This window comes from Hesperophylax consimilis, chromosome 21 (assembly GCF_061612785.1).
Source record: "Hesperophylax consimilis isolate HC1 chromosome 21, BYU_Hcon_1.0, whole genome shotgun sequence".
Taxonomy (NCBI): domain Eukaryota; kingdom Metazoa; phylum Arthropoda; class Insecta; order Trichoptera; family Limnephilidae; genus Hesperophylax; species Hesperophylax consimilis.
This window is the reverse complement of record NC_142856.1, coordinates 25,251,418-25,275,142: the sequence shown is the minus strand read 5'-3', so window position 1 is coordinate 25,275,142 and position 23,725 is coordinate 25,251,418. Positions and strand designations below refer to the sequence as shown.

Here is a 23,725-nt window from a genome sequence, read left to right as displayed (position 1 = left end):
TGCGAGACGTTTATCTACATTTCAATTAGCCATTAAGGAGGTGCTCCAATTCACTGGCCACATCTTTGCACCAATCATTATTAAGGAACTGAATGCAATAACAACTTATGACATAAATACTAGTTTTGAGTAAAACGAGTTAAATGTTTTTTGAAATGTGTAAAACTCAATCTAAATCTGTGTAAAATCTACAGAAGTAATATTTACACAGCAGATAAAGAAGGGATTGGAGATATCAAATAGGCTACGGTAGGCCTTTAAGTCGTTCCCTGATTAAACAACCAGTAAAATCCCTGCCCAAATTTTTAGGACTTGAATTCGAGTGAGATATCCTTGTTCTACTGCGATTGCACTGTAGTTGCATCACCGTAATCGGGGGAGAGAAAAACTCTCTGTTCTTGGGAGAGTCGTAATTCAATAGGAAATTGCGCTGCCCCAACCAACACAGAGATTTCTGCACTTATCAGGTTTGGTGATTCTTTCGGTTTGATGTCCAGCGGGGCCCGCACTTGGGAAGAATGTTCCATGAATCACAAGTCGCCTCACATGAACTAATGCACAGACAATTGGCGATCATGCGCTGCTTATAATTATATTTAACAGCGGTTTTCTCTCTGGTAAATAACTCGATCTTGAGTAGATGACGGTTGAATTCTTACTTACCGCACTTTTCGAAAAGGTGCGTGCGGTTGCAGGTACAAAAATCAAGCGTGGAGTTTGAATTCCTGCTTTATGGTTGGTGGGAGCATAACAAAGCTGATAATGTGGCGTAGTCAGAAAAATGACAAACGTCACAATGATATTGTCCTGACGAAGGTTGAGATCAACCGAAACCGGTCGACGTATATAATAAGATAAAGTGGTTTAAAACAAAAAACTTTTTCATCTAGTAATTTTTTTATGTGTCGAAATTTCAAATGTCGAAAAGAATGCGACATTAATGGGGTACCCCGTTCTAAGGTCACACGTGTTGTACACTGTTTGGTGTTTGAATTACAAATTAGGTCATGTTTTTTTTTGTTACCACTCAGATAGATTACCACTGTCATCTCGTAATATCTCCTCGTTCCTCAAAAACAACCTTCCTTTCAACAATCTAAATAATATGGTCTCTTTCCATCGAGGAAAGAAAACATTAACATAAATTAATCGAAAGTGGTGTTATGCCAAAAATAGTGAGAAATACGAGCCATATTGCCACTTACCGTGCTGAGAACGGTCATCAGAAACCTGTAGGCATCGAAGATCTCCGAGTCGGAGATGGGCATGGTGGGGGAGGGCCTCTGCAGGATTTGCAGCTGCTCCACGATGGCCAGGATCAGCTGCTCCTCGAAGGGGGTCATCAGGTTGGCACGGGTCGAGATCAGGATGCTGTTTATCTGAGATAGAGCAGCCAACGCCACCTAAAGGGGAAATTTAAATATGCCATAGAGATCATACAGAAAACCTGCGTTAGAATGAGATTAGTGAAACAATCAAAAATTTAAAAACCATTAGTAAAAATATATACGAAGGCTTCATTGAAGTCACTCAAGTTAGCCTCTCAGAAGCCGGGCGAACTGTACAGGACCAACACCTAGTTACTTCAATACCTAGTACACTGCTGCTGACCCTCTTCAAATCGAAAGTGTACCCCACTGTTGAATTTAAAAGCCACCTATTGTTGCGTGTCGTATCTTGTGATTGTCCTGTTTTATATTTAAATTCAGTCAAGCCTAAACTCTTTCACTCTCTCATGTTATAATCTCGATGTGTAGAGCCTTTTACACTATCTTTTTCTGTCTATGCCACCTTTTATGTTAAATATTTTTGTCTATGGCACGTCATAGTGTAATATTGTCATGAATTTCGCGTCTATAATATCTTGTGTCTGTGGTCATGTCAAATATTGGTTTGTTTATAAATAGCGTGTTGTGATTCCAAACTGAGATTCAATTCTACATTATCATTCAGTCTACATTCATTATCAATCAACTCTCGCTTCTCTTTCTGAGTTTTAAGTCTACCCTCTTGTCTGTGACATATTAAAACATATCAAGCCAAAACACAAGTGTTTTACTCAGAAGAGAACCTCTCAATCTCTCTCAAACGGCAAGCCAATCCTTGGCGTGAAAACGAAGGAAGCCAACAAGCCGATCAGCCTTACAACCTGACTGGAGGCTTCTGGAGTCACGAACGAGGACGCTGTGGTATGGAGCCTTAAAATACCTAACAAAAAACTTATACAGAAACGAGTGCACCCAATCTTAACAAAATCGTGGAATCATTTGACTTGAGAATGCCGGCATCTGTGTTTCCTCTCTCCTTCAACATGGATCTCTTCAAGATCCCAGTTCACTCCTTCCTTTCATCAAAAAGACCCACCGCACAGCAACCCCAAAGATGACATAGGTTATGAGGGAAATTATTTCCCTGGGTGGAATTAGTGTAGAAAAGAAAGGGTTTAATAATTATTCTGATCCATCCATAATATTTTCAAGAAGTAACAATGAAGGAGTCACTCACGGGCAGATTAGGGCTGGCAATGGCCTGAATATTCCGTGTCAGCGTGGTGTCGGGCTCGAAGGCGGCAGGAGCCGACTGGGCCTGGAAGTTCCCCGTGTGGTATTGCTGCTGCGGCTGCATTGACTGCGGCATGGCTATGCTGGAACGGGATCCCGGGATCACGTTTGGGCGGGACGGCGGGGAGAGGGGCTGGGAGGGCCAACTGAAATTACAACAAATATCATTACTATAACACTCATCATGGCTCACTATAACACCTATCACATCGGGGTCCAGGCCAAGTATGGTATAGAGATATGGTGTTATTACCTGGGTAAGTGGGAACCGGTGGGAGGACCCGAGGGCGCCCGCACCGGCTCGTCCAGGAAGCTGAGGTCCATCACGCGCAACACGGGCTTCCGGCTCAGGGCCTGCATCTCCTGCTCCATACCGTCCTCAATGGCGGCCATCACCTCGGGGTCCAGGCCAAAGGGACCGCTCACGGGGCGCGGCTGGGCCCGGCTCTGGATGTACTGCGGCCTGGGGATGATACATTGTATAAGTCAAAAGAACAAATAATGCAAAATGTTGTACCCAGGAAAAAAAGTTTTCATAAACCCATGGCCGCAAAGTTAAGTGATTGAATTTGAGTTTTTTTTTATTATTTCTAAGTATGGCTTTGATTTAATCCAAGATATTAACTAACCCTATTAACCTCAAAGCGTCCCCAGTGTTGTACTGAGAATTTGCTAAACGCCTCAAAAGAAAATGACAGGGAACATTGTTAAACAAGAAAGATTCATTACATTTACCTTTAGTCATTCAAATAAATTCTTTTGTGAAACATTTTTTTTTTATTTAAAAAAGATAGACAAACATTCCCGACAAACATTTGAAAATCTCCTACTACCACCACAGCAAGCGGAAAATGTGGATTGTGTTGTGATGGGGGACTTAGCCAACTGAGGAATTGAACACACTAGGCCTGGGTGGGACCCAAATGCGATGTCAACTCGGTCACCGACCGGTCAACATTAAAGTTTTTACAATTCGAAAAAGAGCTGAAATAAATTTAATTTTATGCAATTTTACATTGAATTTTTTAGAGTACTTCCCTTATAAAATGACTAATGCCCTCCAAAATAAAGTAGAATACTTCAGACAGCTGATAAATATAAAGGACCATCTTTACGAAAACAAAAATAGTTAAATTGTGGACAATAGACAACATCTGCTAATGATATTGGAAACTAGACATTTACATAATACTAAACAGCGTCCTTGAGGTGATTGTGTGCAAAAATGGCAGAAATAATACATATTAAAACTAGGCTATTTTATCTATTAGTAGATATAAACAGTAGGAGAGTTTTGTTCAGGCAGAGTACTAACTTCAACATGCAGACTGACCAAAAGTGGTAAGTCCTGGACAAAAACTTCCTTCTTTCTTCGACCCACCTGACTGCTATGTTTATGACTACATAATAAAGCCATTTTTGCAAAAATCAATTAAGGTCATTTTATAAGCATAGTTTGGTTTCCTTAAATATACTTAGCTAAATACACACAGATTAAACGAGACAATATTAAATAATTGAAATCTGGTATTTACATACATATAAACAGAAGTGGCAGACTGTCACGTAATGCTGTGAACAGATTTAGATTTGTGGGATAAGCTGTCAAGAATGAGAGAATGAAAAAGACGAACTAGATCTAAATTAGTATCTGAGATTGCTGTTTTTATGGAATAAAATCAATTATATAAATATATTTTATCATGGTTGTGGATCACTTGATTTCTATAAAATTAAAGTGACCATTCTTACTGGTTGTACCAGTACAGTACCCTCTCCCGGTTAGTCGTTATCCCAAACCAGTAAACAAAAAATATCCAAAAAAAATTGTCAAACGTCTTAAATCTAAGGGCAAAGTAAGAAACGCTCACAGTTGAATATTTGTATGAGATTGTATGGAATAGATTGGGACTACGGCTGTTTGGCTTAAAACTTGGGAAAACGTTAAATAGGGGAAATGTAAAACTGAAGTTTTAGTGTAAATAAGAAAACAAACGACAAAAAATCCATAGTTATTTGATGACAGAATACCTTCTCCTTTACCTTTTGCAATATTTCAGATAGCGTTATAGTGTGCAAAAATTAATTTTGCAGCTTTCTATCTATCTATTCCGTGGCCTCTATTTACAGTAAAACTCGCTTAAGAAGTTCCCACTTAAGAAGTTTTCACGCTTAAGAAGTTTTGATTTTTGGTCCCTTGAAAATTCCATACAAAAAACACGATTTTTTCCCACATAAGAAGTTTTAGAGCTAAAACTGCTTCCCGCTTAAGAGGTTTTAGAAATCCGGCGGTAAAATCAACACAAACGAAATATTGTGTCACAAAATATCTAAAATTAACCTTTTTCCAAGTCATAAATTGAAAGACGTTGACTGAAACCCATACCTAGTACCTGAGACCATAAAACCCTTTGTCGGCCGCCGGGCCGTAAGCCGTAACCTGCCGTAACCAATAAATAAACCAAATACCCCGTCTCCTAATCCCCTAACTAGGTAAAATAGCAATGGAACGAATAAACAATGCGGAATTATGTAACAAATATGCAAATATATTCTTCCCTTTGATAATGAACATAGAGATGTTTCGTAATATTATTGTATAAAATTTTTATTCCATCGAATTTGTAAAACATGAAAAACTTTTGATAATCTATCGGATCACGGTTAATACGGAATATTTCACCTAAATACATAACAACATGATTATATGGTGGGGGAGATGGTAAAATATGCATTATAATTACGTTTTTTTCATTCAAACATCAAAAATTGCCGTGCATCATGTTTCATCTGACATTTGTCGTAAATTAAGTTTGAAGGTTAGGAAATACATATGCATAAATTTAAAATGTAGATTGAAACGAAACTTCGCAAATGATTTTTGTAGTTTTTGGATGCGTTCACAGATTATAATTCCAGCGTCAAACAGCTCGTATGATATAACTACCTTTTTCTAAATACATAATAGTAATTACCATGATAACTAGAAGATGTATATATATTTTATTTTTTTTGACCGCTTGGATCATATGAGCTTGTTTTCACGACAATTTAACGTAGGTAGACATAGGAATGATGTATGCCCCGGACTCGAGTTATTAAATGGCTAAAATTGAATCCCACTTAAGAAGTTTTCCCACTTAAGAAGTTTTTTTCCCCGGTCCCTTGGAAAACTTCTTAAGAGAGTTTCACTATATCTTGTTAAGTTTAATAAGCACTTCAAACTCTCTCCAGAGAGTTTTGACAATCACAAATAATGGCACAACTAAATAAGAGACATAAATGAGCACCAAAGAATAACATATCATTTCTACCAATCCAGTGGCCTCCATCTAACTAAGTACCCCTAATAAGAAATGGACATCACAAATAAAACCAAAGAGACACAAACAAACCCAACAAAAAAAACATTTCGATATGCAGATTTTTGTCAATCCAAGAAAAATCTTTTTAAGATGATGAAGTTTAACCAGAACATAAAATTGTCTCTAAATAGATTGATAAAAACGCGTAAAGGAAACAACTTTTAGAAAATACAGTATTATAGCTAAGATTATCTGTGACAGTTTCACTTATAAACTTTTTTGCTTTCTTATAAAGTTATTTACAAAATAAATAAAAACCAGTTTTGTTCTTGAAATCAAACATTTCTAGACTCCGTTTGTCAAGAGATTTTAATGCCTATTACCTACAATATAAGGTATACGAGGGGGCGTAATTAAGTTCGCGGAATGGGAAGGTAGATGATTAGTGGGGGTGTCGCTGAATTATGTACTAATTGAGCACCTCATTATTAGTATAAATACCGGGTTTTATCGTTTTTAGGTCATTAGTCTTTGAACTATCGTCGACCAAACAAGTCAATCAAGGGGAGAATTGTGAATATGGAGAAAATCGAGTTCCTCGCTGTTATAAAATTCCTTACAAAGCAAGGAAAATCAGTTCAGATCATACTGGAAGAGATGTCATCCGTTTACGGGGACTCTTGTCCAAGTAAAACTATGGTTTACAAGTGACATACCCTCTTTAAACAAGGCAGGGAGTCGCTTGAAGACGACCCACGGCCAGGAAGGCCTATCGAGGTGACCACTCCGGAAATTATTCAAAAAGTCGAAATATTAATAATAGAAGATGACCGACTAAAGAAGAAACAGCTTGCAGAAATGGATAGAGTATGACTAAAGTTAGTGCAAGATGGGGTGACGAGAATGCTCACGCCGCCTCAAAAACAACAGCGTGTGGAGTGTTCTCGTGCATTTTTGGACCTCTGTAGGGAATACAAAGATGGAGTGTTGGCTGAAATTGTTACTGGTGATGAAACTTGGGTTCATCATTATGAACCTGAGTCTAAACAGGACTCTATGCAGTGGCACAAGACTTGCACATCACCACCCAAGAAGTTTAAGGTGTCACAATCGGCTGGGAAAATCATGGCGACAGTCTTTTGGGACTCAGAAGGAATCTTGTTGATCGATTACAAAGATAAAGGTGTTTACATAACCGGAGTTTACTACGCTTCAATTCTAGAGCAATTAAAGGAAGCCATCAATGAGAAAAGAAGGGAAAATTGACCAAAGGTGTCCTCCTTCTGCACGACAACGCGCATGTTCACAAGAGCCGTGTTGCGATGGCTGCCCTGCAGAAGAAGGGCTTCGAAATTTTGCCACATCCACCCTACAGTCCTGACCTGGTTCCCAGTGATTATTACCTTTTTCCAAACTTGAAAAAAGAAGTTCGTGGGGAAAAGTTTTCAAGTGATGAAGTGAAGGATGCAGTTTCAGCGTATTTTTTAGACAAAGACAAATCTTTTTAAGTTAATTGAAAGATCCGAAAAATGTATTAGGGTAGCTGGTGAATATATTGAAAAGGAAAAATAAATTTGGATTTTTATTTCCACTTCTTACCCCCCATTACGCGAACTTAAAAACGTTCCCTCGTACATACCAAGAATATACACATTTTTGGCTTGTATAAGATTACAACTCCCAAAGAATTCCTTTGAAGTTTAACCAGTATCAGTACATCAAACCACCTCAAGAAAGATTGACAGCCACAAATAACGACACAACTAAAAAAGAGACACAAACTAACCCCAAAGAATAACATTTCACATTACATTCCAGTGGCGGGAACGCTGCCATGAAGCTGGCGCTCTCTATTGACCCGAGGCACAGTCCTGAGCGAGAGAACCCTCGGCGGGGCGAGTACCGGTACTTGGGGATTATTTGAAGAGTGGGATTGTAGGGGGTCCACCCTAAGCACGGGCCGGCCCGACGGACTTTGGACACCGAGCTCTACGTTCATTGTCCTCCCCTTCAACCGGGCAAAAGTCTGCTTTAATCTGATGACTTCATTCCTTTCCATTGATTCATCCGCAGGGTTAATTCTATTTTGTACACTGAATAAAAGAATAGTATGTAACCATGCAAGCAGATGAAATAGATTAAGATTGTATGTGTGTGTAGTTATATCAAATAAATTACGAGTATAATAAAATAAGCGATGAAATATTAAGCAAATAAATATTCCTGTAATAGATAAGACATAAAAATAAATGTGTTGGTAACACTTATAGATGTCCTAGCAATATATTAAGCATGAAAATAGATGTATCAGCAATAGATTAAGCATAGGAATATATTTTCCAGCAAAAGATTAACCATGGAAATAGTTTTAAGTATCGGCAATAGATTAAGTATGTACAAACATAAATATGCAAATATTATTATTGTGAGCACAGGAATAGACTAAACAGCAATGGTTTAGGCACAGAATTGAATGTGTAAGCAATAGAGAACAGTGATAATGCTTAATGCTTGATTTTTTTCATAAGCGACTGAAATTACCACTCACGTGAAGTCCGCCCCAAGGCGACCAAATCATGCATTAGAGGGTTAAGCAGAGGGGTAACAGGACAATATTTTGCATGGACATCCCCGGGGGTTAGGTTAGTTTATTTGCTGATCAGACGAATCAACAACAGATTAAGTATAAAAATAAATGTCAATAAAGCATATAAAGTCTTGCTAGCCACGAATTATAGGCATAGAAATAGATGTGCAAGCAATAGACATTAGAAATAGTAATACATAGAAATAGAGAGAATAGAACTGAAAAAATACCTCATTTGTAGTGGTTGGTAATCAGGCACAGGCACGGGTTCATATTCTTCTTCTTCTTCCTCATTTGGTTCCTGGCTCTGTTCCTGAATTATCTGCTTTTGAAGATTCGGCTGAAAGGTGACAAAAGTAATGATTAGAAAAGATTTAGAATTACGTGGGAATTTGATAATTCGAAATTTGGTTTTCGAGGTCCCGTAAATTTCGAATGAGGTTCTACTGTACTCTACAAATCAACAAATTGACCCCTTGTAATAAGGTTCCATCATCACAGAGCAATGTGAAGAGATAATGAGCACTAAAGTAGCTTTCCCATTGTGGCATCAGGTGGAACATTGGGATTGAAATAGCAAGAACTGGCTGATAAGGATACATAGTATGAAATGATCTCCACCTCCTGCTGAATTGGTCTCCCCGTAGAGCTCAGTGGCAGGAGCATAGACTTGCGGTTGGTGGTGTCCTTGCCCTTGGCCGCACGCTTGATCCTCTCCTCCAACAGGGAGTGGTCCTTGTCCGATATCTGTAACAAACAAACAAACCAACACAACCAATCAATTCAATTAATCATTTTCTCCTAATAATTACAATTTTTTAATATTAGTGCGCTCCCTCTAATATTTATATTTACATATTATCTACCTATCAAACCATGAAAGAATGGTCACCAATCAACCGCTTGGCTGAAAATACTTACAGAGGTCCATAATACAATGCTACCATGATTCCTTAACCCATCAGGCTAAAATGTTTGCTTTTGGTAACAGCATATTTCATCACCTTTCAAAAACAGTTTTTAGTTTTATTGTAAAGCGGAAATATTCCAACCTCGGACAGAATATGCTAGAGAACAAACGATTACCATACTTAGCGCCATAAATAAGAGAAATAAAGCGAGATAAGGCTGCCGACTATCGCCGAACTACAAAAGTTAGTTAAGTTACTTTAGTCATCAAAACAAATGAAAGTTATAGAATTCTTTCTTATTTGTTCCAGTCATTCGTTTGCATCAATTATCCATACCTTACCTCACCTCATTTTATTATTTAAGTACCTTATACAAACTAATCGTATCATACCCAACACTAATTAGGTTGAAGTTTTATGTGAGCTACTTTGGTTTCACACTGCTTTCTGGCATTCATCTTAAATATTCCTCCAGGAGGTCTAGTTTAGGTTAGGTTTGGTTAGGTTGAGATTTCATTAGACTCCTATTTAACCCGTAAACTGCAGATCTAATGTATTGTCATTGATACGCAGTATTTCATTTTTTAAGTAGGTATGTGTAAAAACGAAATTACCCAAGCAAATGGTGTTGATATTTGTAAACATCGACAACAGAAGTTTCAAAATCAGTTTTACACGTAACACCAAAAAGGCCGCAATAATACTGCAGAAAAAGAGTAAGTATAATCAGTTTTACACGTAACACTAACACAGCCTCAATAATACTGCGGAATGAATTGAGCAGCTTCTGGGTTAAGGTTAAATGTGGTTGTTTATTTGTTTACCTGTCCTATCATCTTGTAGACCTTCTCCCCCTCGAGGAAGTACGCCTGCACGACGCAGTTGAGCGCCGCGTTGCGCACCGAGTTGTCCCGGTCGGAGATCTGTCGCGCCAGCTCCTTGAGCGCAGCGGTGGGCGAAGGGCCGCAGATACTGACGCCGTAGCTCTCAATGAGGAGCCCAATCACCTCCAGGCATTCTGGAACACAGCAAATCATATACACATTGCAGTGAAACTGTCAAATAAGTTACATATTGGTAATGTTAACACTTACTAGCTTCATAAGTTTAGTGACATGCTTACCAGTTCTTTGTCTGGCATTTTTTGATTTGAGTCCCTCCATCAAGTAGCCAAACAGCTTGGTTACCGAGTAGACCACGCAAATCTGCTTCAGCAGAGCCTTGACTCCATTGCGAACTGTGTCTTTGGGATCACCAACCTGAAAGAATTAATGTACACATATATATGCGGTGGTGGTGTTGGATTCAATGTGATTTTAGGTTGTAATTTACACAAGTTTACTAGTGCCTAGAACTGTGATTAGTGTAAGTGTTTGGTTCACTTTTTGTTTCCGACCCTAACATTCATTTCACGTAATTCCGTCATTATTCATCCTCCATCAGGTCCAGGTTGGCCAACAGCGCCAGCCCATTGTCCGCCAGGTCCTCCATCAGGGATTCAATGAACTTGACGTGGTATATATGTTGTAACTAACCGTCGCGGCTTTTATCCGCAGGGGTAGGCAGAGAAGATGGACTGCCAAACAACTCGTTCTTGGCACACACTCCTTGCCACATTCTACATCGTCTCATACATACTCTTCTATTATTCTGTTGTACGTTATGACTAACCTTCAAGACCAGGTAGGGTATGAAGCAGCTGGCCTCGTACTCGGCCATGTGGTAGTCCTCGTTGATGAGGTAATTGAATACGACGTTGAGGTACTCGAGGCCGCGCAGCAGCACTGAGGGGTTGGTGTCGAAGAAGCGCAGGGTCAGCCACTTGAAGATCAGGTCCAGGTTGGCCACCAGCGCCGGCCCGTTGTCCGCCAGGTCCTCGATCAGGGATTCTATAGATTTGATGTGGTATCTGGCAAAATAAACACAATACAATATTAAATCTATGTGTGATTATCGGGGCAAAGAAAGTCCACCATTCAGAATCGAAACATTACTTGTAATGGCTTTAGCCGTATTTGAAGACTAGATCTGAATAGTCAAGTACCTCCCAGCCTTCCTCTTCATAAATCTTTTTCCCTCCCCACTCTTTTTAGCTTCACAACACACCCCAATCGGGAATGACATAGTCCCGCTGGGTCCAGAGCCAGTGTCTCTCAATTCTCCCAACAGTTGGGAGAATTTGGGACATTTGAGCGGAATTAAATTTTAAAAAGCAATAAATAATAAAAATCGCTACTACAGTAAAATCCTATTTGTAAAATCTAATTCGTTAGTGTGTAATTCGAAATTTATTAAGGACAGGTTGTTTCACAGAATTTTAATCATCATTGACCAGATGCTTCACAAAACTGAAATAGTAACAGAACTTTCGCAGAACTTAAAAATCATTTTTGAAATTTGATGAATTGTTCAAATTCTGTGAAACAACCCGTCCTTAATCATTTCATATTTTTATGAGTGTGCAACAGTAATCGTCTGCGAAATTTCAATTTACACAGAAATGTAATATTTTTACAAATTTATGAATGTCTGAATTAGATGGGCTGGCTAAGACGGTAATCGGCTGCAAAACTTCGATTTACACGAGGAAATATGTCATATTTTTACAAATATATTTCAAATATCTGAATTTGAAGGACCATTAGCAACGGTAATCTACAATGAAATTTCAATTTACAGCGAATTTACATCTATTACCTATCCAAATATCAATAGTGAAAATTTCGAATTAACCAGTGGAACGCCGATTCTCTGGAGAACATCCGAGCCAATATGATCCTTGTTAGAATAATTTGCGCGATTTTGACCTTAACCTGTTGTATGCTCGGAAATTCCAAGCTTTTTTGAAAAAAACCGCGCGCAAATTACTCTCCTGCCTTTTGGTCAAACATCCGTTTAAAAACAAAGAAATTGTTTATTTTGCGATTGTTTTCTGTTTATCAGATAATGTATCTTATTATTCATATATATTACATGATAATATTGTTACAAGTTTTCCCAGAATAGCTAACTTTAACAAAAAAAATGTGTAAAAATTTTCCCATTCGGCAAACAAATGTAAAAAAAATATATTCATAAGAAAATTAACTGATTTTTTTATTTCTACACAAACCTGAATAGACACCCCTCGTGAAAAAAAATAATCCAAAGGTTTTTTCGAAGAAGTAATGCCATTGACACTTCTTTGAAAATGTAAAATATTTTCATTTATTCAAAAAAAAAATCAAACGTCAAGTGTCCACTTAAAATTTTTTTGTGTCGTATTTTATAAGTATATGATAACAATTCTTCCAGATTTCGGTAGTTTATACAACTGTTGTTACTAATAATATTATTTTGTACAAGAAACCTGTAAATAAATAATGCTAATAATAAAACTATTCATTAGGACGTAAAAATTTTGACATTTCTTACGAAGTAAATTTTCATCACTTTTCTTGGGTGAAATATTATAAAAATTACATCAAAATAATGTAGATAAAACTATCTTTCTGATGATACCTCAAATCTATTATGTCCACAATCAATTTATATCAAAAATAATGAAAGAAGTAAGAGTTTACCTTAGAAGAATTCGCGATCTTTTTGCATTGCTCTGAATTCGGTTGCGGACAATGGCGGCCAGCCCATGTATACAGATGTGTTTGAAAGAACAGGGTGACAAAAAAATCATGACTCGGGGAATAAAAATAAAATTTTCTAATATTTTTTTTATTAATATTTATTTATTTATTTAAATGCGTTTTTTAAATTCAGATACTGTGTGGTTCAAAAATAAATAAGAAAAAAATTTCATCATATTTATTTCAGTTTTAGAACAGGTACATGAAACACGTTTTTTTAATCTTTGGTCGAGAGACTGCGAAAAAAATCATTTTTCACATACATAAATTTATTATTATAATATTCAAATTTTTAGACACTGTTTCTGTCCTCCTCAAAAGTGGAAGATACAATGAATGGAAACGAAAATTCAAACAATTCAAAGATGCACAATGCACTTGTTTCAGTAAACATTTTTATTCAAATAATGCACAAATACACCCATTCAATAAATAATTAAAACCATAAATAACAACAACCAGTACCAAATTACAATCACAGATAACAAAATCCAAGTAACAAATGATAACACACATTCAACAAATAACCAAAACCATAAACAACAACACATAAGAAGACGTCATATGGAGATGTAGCGACTGTCGGAGGGAACACGTCGGGTGATGGGCCAGGCTGTAGGACAGCATAATGCTCACGCTGACCCGTGAAGGTGGAGAAATCCTCGGACCAGGTGAAGGTCTGCTCCTCTGGATTCTCCTCCTCCCCCTCCTCCAAAGGCTCCAACTCATCCTCCATCCATAACATCCATTTCCACCATTGACGGAAGTTCTACATCACCGGCGAGGGATTCATCCTCGCTATCAGTGAATCCGTAGAACTCCGCAACGACGTGGTCGGTTTCCTATAGACAGAAAGAAAAGAAAAAAAATCAATACGCGTATAAATATTTTATACCTAAACAAAAAAAAAGTTTGTTAGTACTTTTTTGCACACCCTATATAACTGATCTAATTTTGTGATATTTATTACCATTTTTATAAATAAAAAATAATATTTCTAATAAATATTATTAGAAATAAATATTTCTAATAAATCATGTATTTTGTAAGAACCCTGTAGCTCCCATACAAAATTTGAATTTGTAAAAATCGTTCATATTTGCGCGCGCAGATCGAAGTGCGTTTTACGCAGGCGCGGATATGATTTCAAGATGGCCTCTCACACATACATATAAACAGTTCACGTGTATTTGTGCAGGTTTCCGATGTCTCGTATTTATTTAATTAAAAAATATTAACTAAATATTGACGAAACTAGGGCTTTTATACACAATCTCAGTAGTTTTCTTTACATAATAATGTACAATCCTTATAAGATTAGGCAATATTTACGTGAATATTGATGGAGAAACGTCAAAAAATTTCTCGGACACTTTTTTAGCGCGGAGGACATTAGAATATTATTTTTTGTAAAATATTAACTAAATATGGACAAATCAAAGGCTGTGATATATGTTCTCAATTGATTTATCTGCAAAATGAGATACGAAACAAAGCAAATCACACAATATATGATGGAACATAGCTAGAAATAAAACGAACATTTTTATCACGAAGACATGGCGTATACTTTGACGTAATATTTTGTCGGTTATTTTGAGTTTTCGTATTTTAAATTTACCGAAACACATGCCGTGAACAATAAACTATGTATAAAAAAAACATTACTTACGTTTTATTGATAAATTACTTCGTTTTGGCACTTTAAAATAGAACCGCGATGTTTCACTTTGACCTGCTTTGACCGTTATTTTTGGTTGAGTTGGCATCCCACAGAAAAATTTAAAATTAGATGTGGAAGAAGCTTCAAGTGTTTCTGAAATATGATGCGTAAAGAACGAGAATAGCTCAAGCGATTAAGACCTTGTTCTCCATACAAATTCTTTGTACATTAGGGTTAAAATCGCATATAATTTTTTTTTTTTTTTTTTTTTTTTAAATTTGTATGGGCCGCGCATATGCGGGCCCGGCATACGAGGTGTTAATGCTTCGAAAAATGTATGAAAAACAAAATCAGCATCGTTTGGGCTAGTAAAACTTTGGCTTCCAATAATATTTTTCTATTTTATGCTCCGTCCTTCAACAGGTTAGGTGGAAATTGGTTAATTCCAAATAAGGTTTGGATCCCGTGGATTTTGAATTAACGGAGTTTACTGTAACAATATTGCTAGCAGTAATATTTATGAAGGCCTCAGCATGGGCAAGCCACCCAGTGAGGCCTACATTACTGGAAAACATAAAGTGTAACAAAATAATGTACCAAATAAAAAAAAAATTAAAAAAACTAATGTCCAGAGCTAGTTCGTCAAACATATTCTGCTTTCTCAATGTGACTGTGCTAGGCCTCTTAGTAGAGTAATTTAATAAAAAAGTTGCAGTTACCTAAAATCAGCATGGAACATGTTGGCGATGAGAGTCTTGTTCATTCCCGCCGTAGTCATCTGGTCCTTCAACAGATCGAAGAATTCCTCACGAGGAGTTATGAAATTCCATTTCAAAACTGCAACAAAAAATCAGCAAAATTAAGTAAACAAAACATAAAATTTTACTCAATTAAAATTAAAGGTATAATGAAAAGAAGTAATTAATCAACCCTTCAGGCTTTATAATGTGTTACAGTGACCTACAAGTCCCAATGATGGTGAAGTTTCTTATGTAATTTTGGAATGTTTCAGAGGTATTTAACACTATATGGTCGGGCATTTTATCGCCAAATCACGCCGTAGCGCGGGTGGTTTTTTAAATTTTAGTGCCAAAATTAGACTTTCCGCAAAATATTCATATCTTATGATCTATTTGATATTTTTCAATGAAACTTTCAGTGTTTTACTTTAAAAAGATGTCTCTATTTACTTAGCAATGTATGTGTAATTCCCTTTTTTATGAACAAAAAATTCTACTTTCTTGGGAATCATAGAAAAACAGTATTTCACAATCGAAATAACTTTATTCATACAAAATTACAAAATTATTTAGAAATTTTCAATACATATAAAAAAAACTATAACCTAATAGTGCTTCAATATGTGATAGCGTTCCAAACACTTTCCTTTATGCAGGGGCACATTGCAAAACTTGCACATGTACCGCGTTTCACTGCGTAGTTTGTGAGCGGAACATACGCGACAACGATTTTATTTTTTTTTTAATTTTTGTTGTGTTTCAAACTCATTGTATTGACAGGTAGATAGATCGGGTACCGTCGACAATAGAAAACACATGACCCCGCACCCATTTAGAACCCCTTGTTTACAAGTTTCCCGCTCCTTACCGCTCTACACAACAAATCGAGTAAACTCGTCTCCCGCGTCTTACTGTAAAAAGGCGTATGACGAGTTTTCTCGTTTCCCGCAAAGAATGTGTTAAATGTGCGACATATTTTTTTATGTTTTAAGTTGTCCTAAGAGCAAATACCATTTAAGAAACTAGTTGAAATTATCTTTCAGGTGTATGTATTTGAAATACTTGGTATTTATAAAATTTTAATACTTACATTTTTCAATTAAAACATGACAATTTAAGCATATGTATGTATAAGCAGCTCAAAAACACAACCGATCTCAACTGCAGGCAAATTCAAACTGAGTAAAATACATAGCTAACTTTCACAAGCGTTACTCGTGTTAGCTAAAAATAGAACGCTGCGAGTCGAAACCGGCGAGCGTCACTCGGGCTAGCAGAAATTGGAATGCATTTAGCGCGCAAGCGTGACAAGTTTAAAAGCATTAAGCGGTTAACGTTCATAATTTTAAAAGAAATCAATATTTAGAAAATGAATTCCTTTTATGTAGGGAATTAGTATGAAAACAGTCACGTCACTTTTCATGTTTTAACCATTCTTTTACTCCACACAAGCCCTGAGGAAAATAATTAATGCCCTCAGGGCCTATGTCAACTTCGGGGATACTTTGTGGAGGTCCTTTTTGAGGAGAGGAAGGAGTAAACATGACTTCCCATGTGATCTAAAGATTGTATTTCGTTTGTAAGATAGGGGAATATACCACGGACCGCCCGTTTCTGCAGAGTATTTCGGGGCTCTACATTAGAGGTGGCTGCCAAATTCAACAGTAGGGGGAACTTGCAATTTGTACAAGGTCAGCATTTGTGTACTATTAGGGATGTAGCGCAGGGATTATGCAGTTATTATGCTACTATAAATGTTTATAAAGCGCAGTAACCTTTAAGTTTCTGGTCATCGATGATCCTCTGGTGTTTGATGTTGTTGATGGCGAGCAAGGGAACAAAGGCATCTTCGTCGTCTCCCTTCTTGCCACGGGCGGATGAGCTTGACGCTGATTTTACTATTCCCTGGGAAAATTTAAGAAAAGAGTTAAGGCATCTATAGAATGAATCTGATCTACGTACCAACTGAAGCCACCACGCCGAAAAGCACGGCTATCGTACCGTCCTTTACTTAAGTCAATCCTATTGTTCAATTCCTTCCCAAATGTTTTCTTAAAAACCATAGGGAAACCAGTCTGTCTGAAACCAAAACTAAACGAGAGATAATTATAAAGATATGAGCAACAGTCTCCACTGGTTCATAAATAAATAGAAGACTGGCAGCTTTAAAATAAATTAGCTCAACCAATAAGAAAAAAAAGGATGGATAACTACAATTTTTATAAATACATAAAAAAAATTGCTGAAAAGACAGTGCAATTTATGAAAACATCATTTTGCAAAAAGTAGGTTGTGTATTAGTAAAACTGTGTCAGGAAAATTGGGCAGCTCGGCTTTTTACCCTGGCGCACTAGGGTAGGTTGGTTGTGGGAGTCTGACATACCAAGGGTTAATAGGATAAGCGGTAGGTACCTTGGTGGGCTTGGCCTGTCCGGGTTTCTGCTGCTGCTGGCCTGCCTTGGCCTGCGCCCCGCCCGTCTTGATGCCCTTGGACTCGACGCTGGGCAACGGCTGCACCGGCATGTTGGGGCGTGCCTTCTCGATGGACGCTTGCACCACCGCTTTGGAGCCCGGCTGAAAGGGAAACAGATAACAATTGGTGAATGTGCACGTAAATTGAAAACAAGTTGTTTTTTTTGCTGTCATTAACAAAAATTTTGTATTTGGTGTTTTTTAAATTCATGGATTCTAGTATATTTTATTTAGTTATAAAATGTATTCTATAGATTTGTGTGGCGGTTTGTTTGCCCCTCGGTTCTGTCTACCCCTGCGGAGAAACGGCACGATGGTTAGTTAATTACTGGTATGTTGTTTTGTTAATAACCTTGAGTTTTTCAGTGGCACGGACCATGGCCTCCGGGCCCAGGTGCATCATGAAGCCGAGCACGGCCTCCCCGGCCGCCTTCCTCACCTCCAGGCCGCGGTCTTCCAAAGCTGCGTACAGCAGCGGGATGCACACAGACAGCTCCTCGCGAGGGATGGACTTCATCGGAGCTGGAAATGGAAATGGACGTTCTATTCAAAAACAATAGTAAAATTTAATCAAAAAGGGTTAAATCATTGAAGAGACAAACCGACACAAGTGTGTTGAAAGCTCTTTTTTCCTTACTTCTCGTGAAAATGATCAAACATTTTCGAATATAGAAATTCTTTCTTGAAAACTTTATCAATTTGGTTGACCTGTCTGGGGCATAGGCCAGTCGAAAGCTCTTAATTAACCTTTCAAGCCACGGAAGGACATTACTAGCCACAAACATCATATTCCATTAGAGGCTCTGAAGGACAGATCTGACCGGGGCGTCCATACGATATAAGTATTATTTATTATATGTATTTTATCTAAGTATTATTTGAAGACCCCAAGGCAAGAAGTTGTTAACTTACATTTTCGTAAAAAATGAGTTAGAATGCTCTCTAAACTAATTCGCATACGCTCTTTCCAATGAACACCATGCCAGAGCTTAAAAACGTCAAGAACATGCTTAAATCAATGTGATGAACATGTTAACTACGTGTTTCTGTGACATTAAGTTGATAAAATCAGGGCAAGAACTTGTTAACTACTAAGTTAGCAAGTTCTTGCCGTAATTCTGTAATTAACAACTTCTTCCCATCTACATTGGTTTAGATTTCTATGGTTAACATGTTATTCACTCACTTTAACGTTTACTTTGGTGGTTTTAAAAAGTTTTGCAGTGGGTGTTTTTTTATTTAAAAATCATCGAAAATGAGTTCCAGAGGTGAAAAAATGGTGAAGATGTGTCAAAAGATGATCAGGGAATCAGGTAAGCTGTATAAAACATTATTGTTCATCTTAATTTATCCTTAAAGTAGTTTTAAAATGGGTGAATCATTTTTGTTTTGGTGTTTTTCTGTCTAAAAGTCAACAATTTTTTTATTGTAATGCTTATTAATTTGTTTCAGGAAGTGTTCAAGAGTCCACTAATTTAGTACAACCTGAGAAGCATTTAGAAATACCCCAAAATAATGTAATTTTAATGGATGGTAAATGCAAAAAAAATGTTTTACTCTGTGACTCTGAATATTCTTTTATGTTTTCTTATGTTTTAAATTCCTTCATTAATGCTTTACAATATTTCGTTTCAGAAAGTGTTCAAGACTCTTTGACTGATGTTGAGTTTGGGATATTATTAGGAATATCTCAATATGATGTCATGTTAATGGTAGGTAAACTTAAACATACTTTATTGTGACACTAAATTCTTTTGAACATTGAACTAAAAATGATTATTTTATTGTACTTTGTATTTTCAGAAGATAATCAGAGTAGTCTAGAGTATATCGCTACTACCACTGGTACAGGAGATATAATTTTGGAATACGTACAACAAGATGAGATACTCAATACTTTAAATCAAACTGGTGAGTTTGATTTAAAGTATTGAGTAAATTGTACCTCGCATCCGATTTGTCAATCCCAAAACTGTATGAGCTCTATAATATGTTTTGTGGAGAAAAAGAGTATGCCCCTCTTTCGTTGAATCGTTACACTAGAATCTTTACAGAGGATTTCAACTTGTCGTTTGGTGTGCCTAAGACAGACACTTGTGGGACTTGCGTTAGCAAAAAATCTGACCAAATTCATGTAAATATGTACAAAGCTGCATTTGAAATGCAAAAACATGATAAGAAAAAGGCATCTGAATGTGATGAAACTTGTTTCATCACATTTGATTTGGAAAAGACGCTACCTCTCCCAAAGATATCCACAAAGTGGCTTTCTATTTAAGAAAACTGTGGCTCTATAATTTGGGATTACATTGTGTGACAAAGGAGTTAAATAGGTCATATTTCCATGTTTGGAGTGAAAACGAAGGGGGCAGAGGGAGCGAGGAAATTGCCAGTTGTTTAATGGCCTTTGTCAACACCATGCAACTTCAGAGCAACAAGTTACTTACCTTATTGCGAGGAGTGACTCTTGTGCCGGTCAAAATATAATTTATTATGTTTTGGAAATATTTAATTCTAGCAAAAAAATTCAAAATAATTGACCATAAATTTCCTGAGGTTGGTCACTCATATATGGACTCTGATAGAGATTTTGCATTGGTAGAAAAAAAATTAATAGATGCCAGTCCATTCAATCAGTGGACCAATATGTAAATTTAATGATGTCGGCTAACACAAAAAATATACCCATCGTGACAATGATGGCTGATAAGTTTGTTAATATTAAAGAAATAGGGCAGCAATTGAACTTTATACACAATACAAAAAACACTATCGGAAAAAAGGTTAACTTTCAAAAAGGAATTCGCTGGATAAGAGTGGAGGAATTCGGGATTTATAAATATCGCGAATCACTCTCCGAAGAAGAGCCTTGGAAAGAAGTGGATCTTAAAAAAAGGTGTGAAACATTATCTTCCCCGCCAATGCTGTCATCAAAAGTGAGAGATAACAAAGAAATCGATGCGGCCAAATGGAATGATATCCAAAAATTGTTACCATACCTGGATGAGGTTTTTCGTGGATTGATAGACTTAAGTCTCAAAAAAAAATTGACACATGCTCTGCTACCTTTTCTTTTCAATAATAATTATTATTTAGTTACTTTATATAAAAAAAATGTTTAATTTGTTTGATTAAATAAAACAACAAGAATTTAACATGTTCTTGCCTTTCAATTCTGTATCTTCCTCACCTATCCCTGAAGATGGCATGAACATGTTAACTACATTTTTTTGTAGAAAACATGTTTATTTTAACTTTTAGACTGCAAAACTACTTAATATTACTAGATGTAATGTAAATTTGGTTTGTTTACTACACCATGAAGGATCAGTACATTGTATATGACATTCAAATAAAAAATTATAAGGCAAAACGCAAAAGTCTAAATATCTCAGAATGCCTTCAATGTAAGTTAACAACTTCTTGCCTTGGGGTCTTCATTTATTATATGTATTTTATCTAAGTATTATTTATTATAAGTATTTTATATTAAGTATTTCTATCTTTTTTACTATTTTGTTCATCCTTGGAAAGATTACAAAAAATTGTCAAAGTGTATTTCTTTATTGTATTTTTTATGTAAGCAGCATAAAAAGTGAAGTGACAGTTTTCTTACTAGTTGCCTACACAAAAGGAATGTGTTTTCTAAATAGCAAATTCTTTCAAAATGTCCGAGTTTCAAGTCAAAATGTTCCCCGAAAAGTTTTTTTTGTTAACATTTTCAAGTTTGATATCAAAATTTTATTTTTTAGAAATATCAATGTGTGACCGGTCGGTGGCCGAATTGACATCGCGTTTGGGTCCCACCCAGGCGTAGTGTGTTCAATTCCTCGGCTGGCTAAGTCCTCCATCACAACACAAGTAACATTTTCAGCTTACTGTGGTGGTAGTAGGAGATTTTCAAATATTGTCAGGTTATTCGTAACCCGGGAATGTTTGTCTTTCTTTTAAAAAAAAAAAAAAAATTTTAAATACAAACATTTCAAAGATAATTTTATCTTATTTATGAAATGATATTTATTTTTACGACAAATTAAAAAATAAGATATATGTAGCACATTTTAGGGAGCATTCAGAAACACCATGAAATTTCACCGTGTAGTTGGGACTTGTAGGTATAAATATTTTAAAACCTAAAGGGTTAAATTGACATCAGTTTTGGAATAAGTATAAATCACATTTCTTGGGATTATTTTTTAAGTGACATGATAAGATTTGATTTTGACAAGATTTAATACAAATATGGCCCCTTGTCTTATTTTTACACTTACATCAAAGCTCCACTCCCCATGATGGAAATGACATTGTTAGCTGAAAATAGTTACAGTGACCTAGAAATTCCATTTTAATTTTCAAGTAATATTTCCAACTTATTATGATGGAGGAAGAGGGAAATTAAATATTGTCAGGTTATTCGTAACCTGGGAATGTTTCTTTCTTTAAAAAAATCAGAAGTGAAATAATGTTCATCAAATAACAAAGGAATTATTTCCCTACCGTTGGGCATTTTCTCAGCCAGCCATGCCCACAATTCAGCCTTGAGAATGGGCCCTCCTGATTTGAGGGCGTCAAACACAATCTCGCCCTCGAAGATTGACGAAACCCCACACTGGGCCGTCCACACGTTGATGCACTGCAATGCGGCGGAGCGGATCCACGTCTTGGAGTCTCCCAGACCTGGGAAACAAGGATAAGGGTTTAGCATTGAAATTACACTTTTTAACTTGCATGTCCGATATGCAATGTTTAACTCCTAGAATCTCATAAAAGTTGTGCTATCTCATTTTGCATTACGGTGAGTTATATGATTTAAACAGTGCTAGAAAGAGAGAACATCAGACTTTGTATTTTTATTTAAAAGTTTACCATAGACGCGAAGTTTGAAATAATTCTAAGAAACAGAAGTATTTGGAAAACATTCGTTAAGGTTTTAATTACCCTGGAAGATGCCGGGGAACAGCGTCCGTATGTGCACCTTGGCCTTGGGGCCGATAGCGGTGGCGAGGATCTCGCAGACCTGCAGCGTCAGCTGGGATATCTTGGAGTTGGAGTCCACTAGGCGCGGGGCCAGGGCACCCGGCAGCTCCCCCACGCCCGGCTTGATGAGTTGTCCCTCGTTCAGGATGGTGCGCACCTTCTCCAGCGCCTCGTTTCTCACCTGGAATATACAAATAATTAAATTGAGGAAAAGCAGATATTATAAGCTTAAGCTTTGTGAAAATAGAAAGTATTCATAACAAAAGTATTTTCCTAAGGATCATTGCCCTTCTAAAGAAGAAATTTGAAAAATTACGACATCTGTAATAAAAATACAAGACACGTTATATTCATACTAATATCGAATGCAAAAATATAGCACGGTAAAAGGACCGGTAAAGTGTATCCTCTAGTTCAATGAAACCACGCACAATGTCTTATGGTTTGTTCTGACCTCCTCACAATAAGAATACAAGTAAAATGCAATAATAGTTAACCTTCCAATTCTTGTCATTCATCTCCTGGATCAAAGCGTCTGTGATGAGCGGTGCGATATCTACACGCGGCCGGACGTCTGTGGCCGATGCGTTCGGGGGCGAAGAGTCCTCATTGCCGTAGTCTTCATCCCCCATGTTGTCATCGTTGGAACCTTTGCTGGCAGACTGAAACATAAATATAAATCTAAATACCATTTAGGTTTTTCACGTCCATGTAATATCATGATACACACAGTATATTATTATACAGGTGATAAGGTTAAAGTTATGTGAGATTAAAGTACCTATTAAGTAGGTCCATACAATAACAGTAATTTCGCCTGGGATGAGAATGGTTCTTAACCTTAACTCAATAACTGCCATTCACGCGGATCGGCGTACAAACAATC

At 36.9% G+C, this 23,725-nt stretch overlaps 1 protein-coding gene across 2 annotated transcripts in view; it reads right to left on the bottom strand.

Annotated features, from left to right (window-relative positions):
- The window catches only part of msps (msps cytoskeleton-associated protein 5), a 64,005-nt gene that overhangs the window by 13,320 nt on the left and 26,960 nt on the right, over nucleotides 1-23,725 (bottom strand). For both annotated transcript variants that reach the window (XM_089644643.1, XM_089644641.1), the window contains exons 14-28: nucleotides 23,337-23,501; nucleotides 22,801-23,020; nucleotides 22,360-22,539; nucleotides 18,215-18,384; nucleotides 17,803-17,964; nucleotides 17,166-17,295; nucleotides 15,370-15,487; nucleotides 11,036-11,273; nucleotides 10,488-10,623; nucleotides 10,189-10,382; nucleotides 9,075-9,200; nucleotides 8,684-8,793; nucleotides 2,815-3,024; nucleotides 2,506-2,707; nucleotides 1,206-1,403 (exon numbers count right to left, since the gene is read on the bottom strand). In XM_089644643.1, the coding sequence (XP_089500769.1) occupies nucleotides 1,206-1,403; nucleotides 2,506-2,707; nucleotides 2,815-3,024; nucleotides 8,684-8,793; nucleotides 9,075-9,200; nucleotides 10,189-10,382; nucleotides 10,488-10,623; nucleotides 11,036-11,273; nucleotides 15,370-15,487; nucleotides 17,166-17,295; nucleotides 17,803-17,964; nucleotides 18,215-18,384; nucleotides 22,360-22,539; nucleotides 22,801-23,020; nucleotides 23,337-23,501 (2,559 nt within the window). The remainder of the gene's footprint in view (nucleotides 1-1,205; nucleotides 1,404-2,505; nucleotides 2,708-2,814; nucleotides 3,025-8,683; nucleotides 8,794-9,074; nucleotides 9,201-10,188; nucleotides 10,383-10,487; nucleotides 10,624-11,035; nucleotides 11,274-15,369; nucleotides 15,488-17,165; nucleotides 17,296-17,802; nucleotides 17,965-18,214; nucleotides 18,385-22,359; nucleotides 22,540-22,800; nucleotides 23,021-23,336; nucleotides 23,502-23,725) is intronic.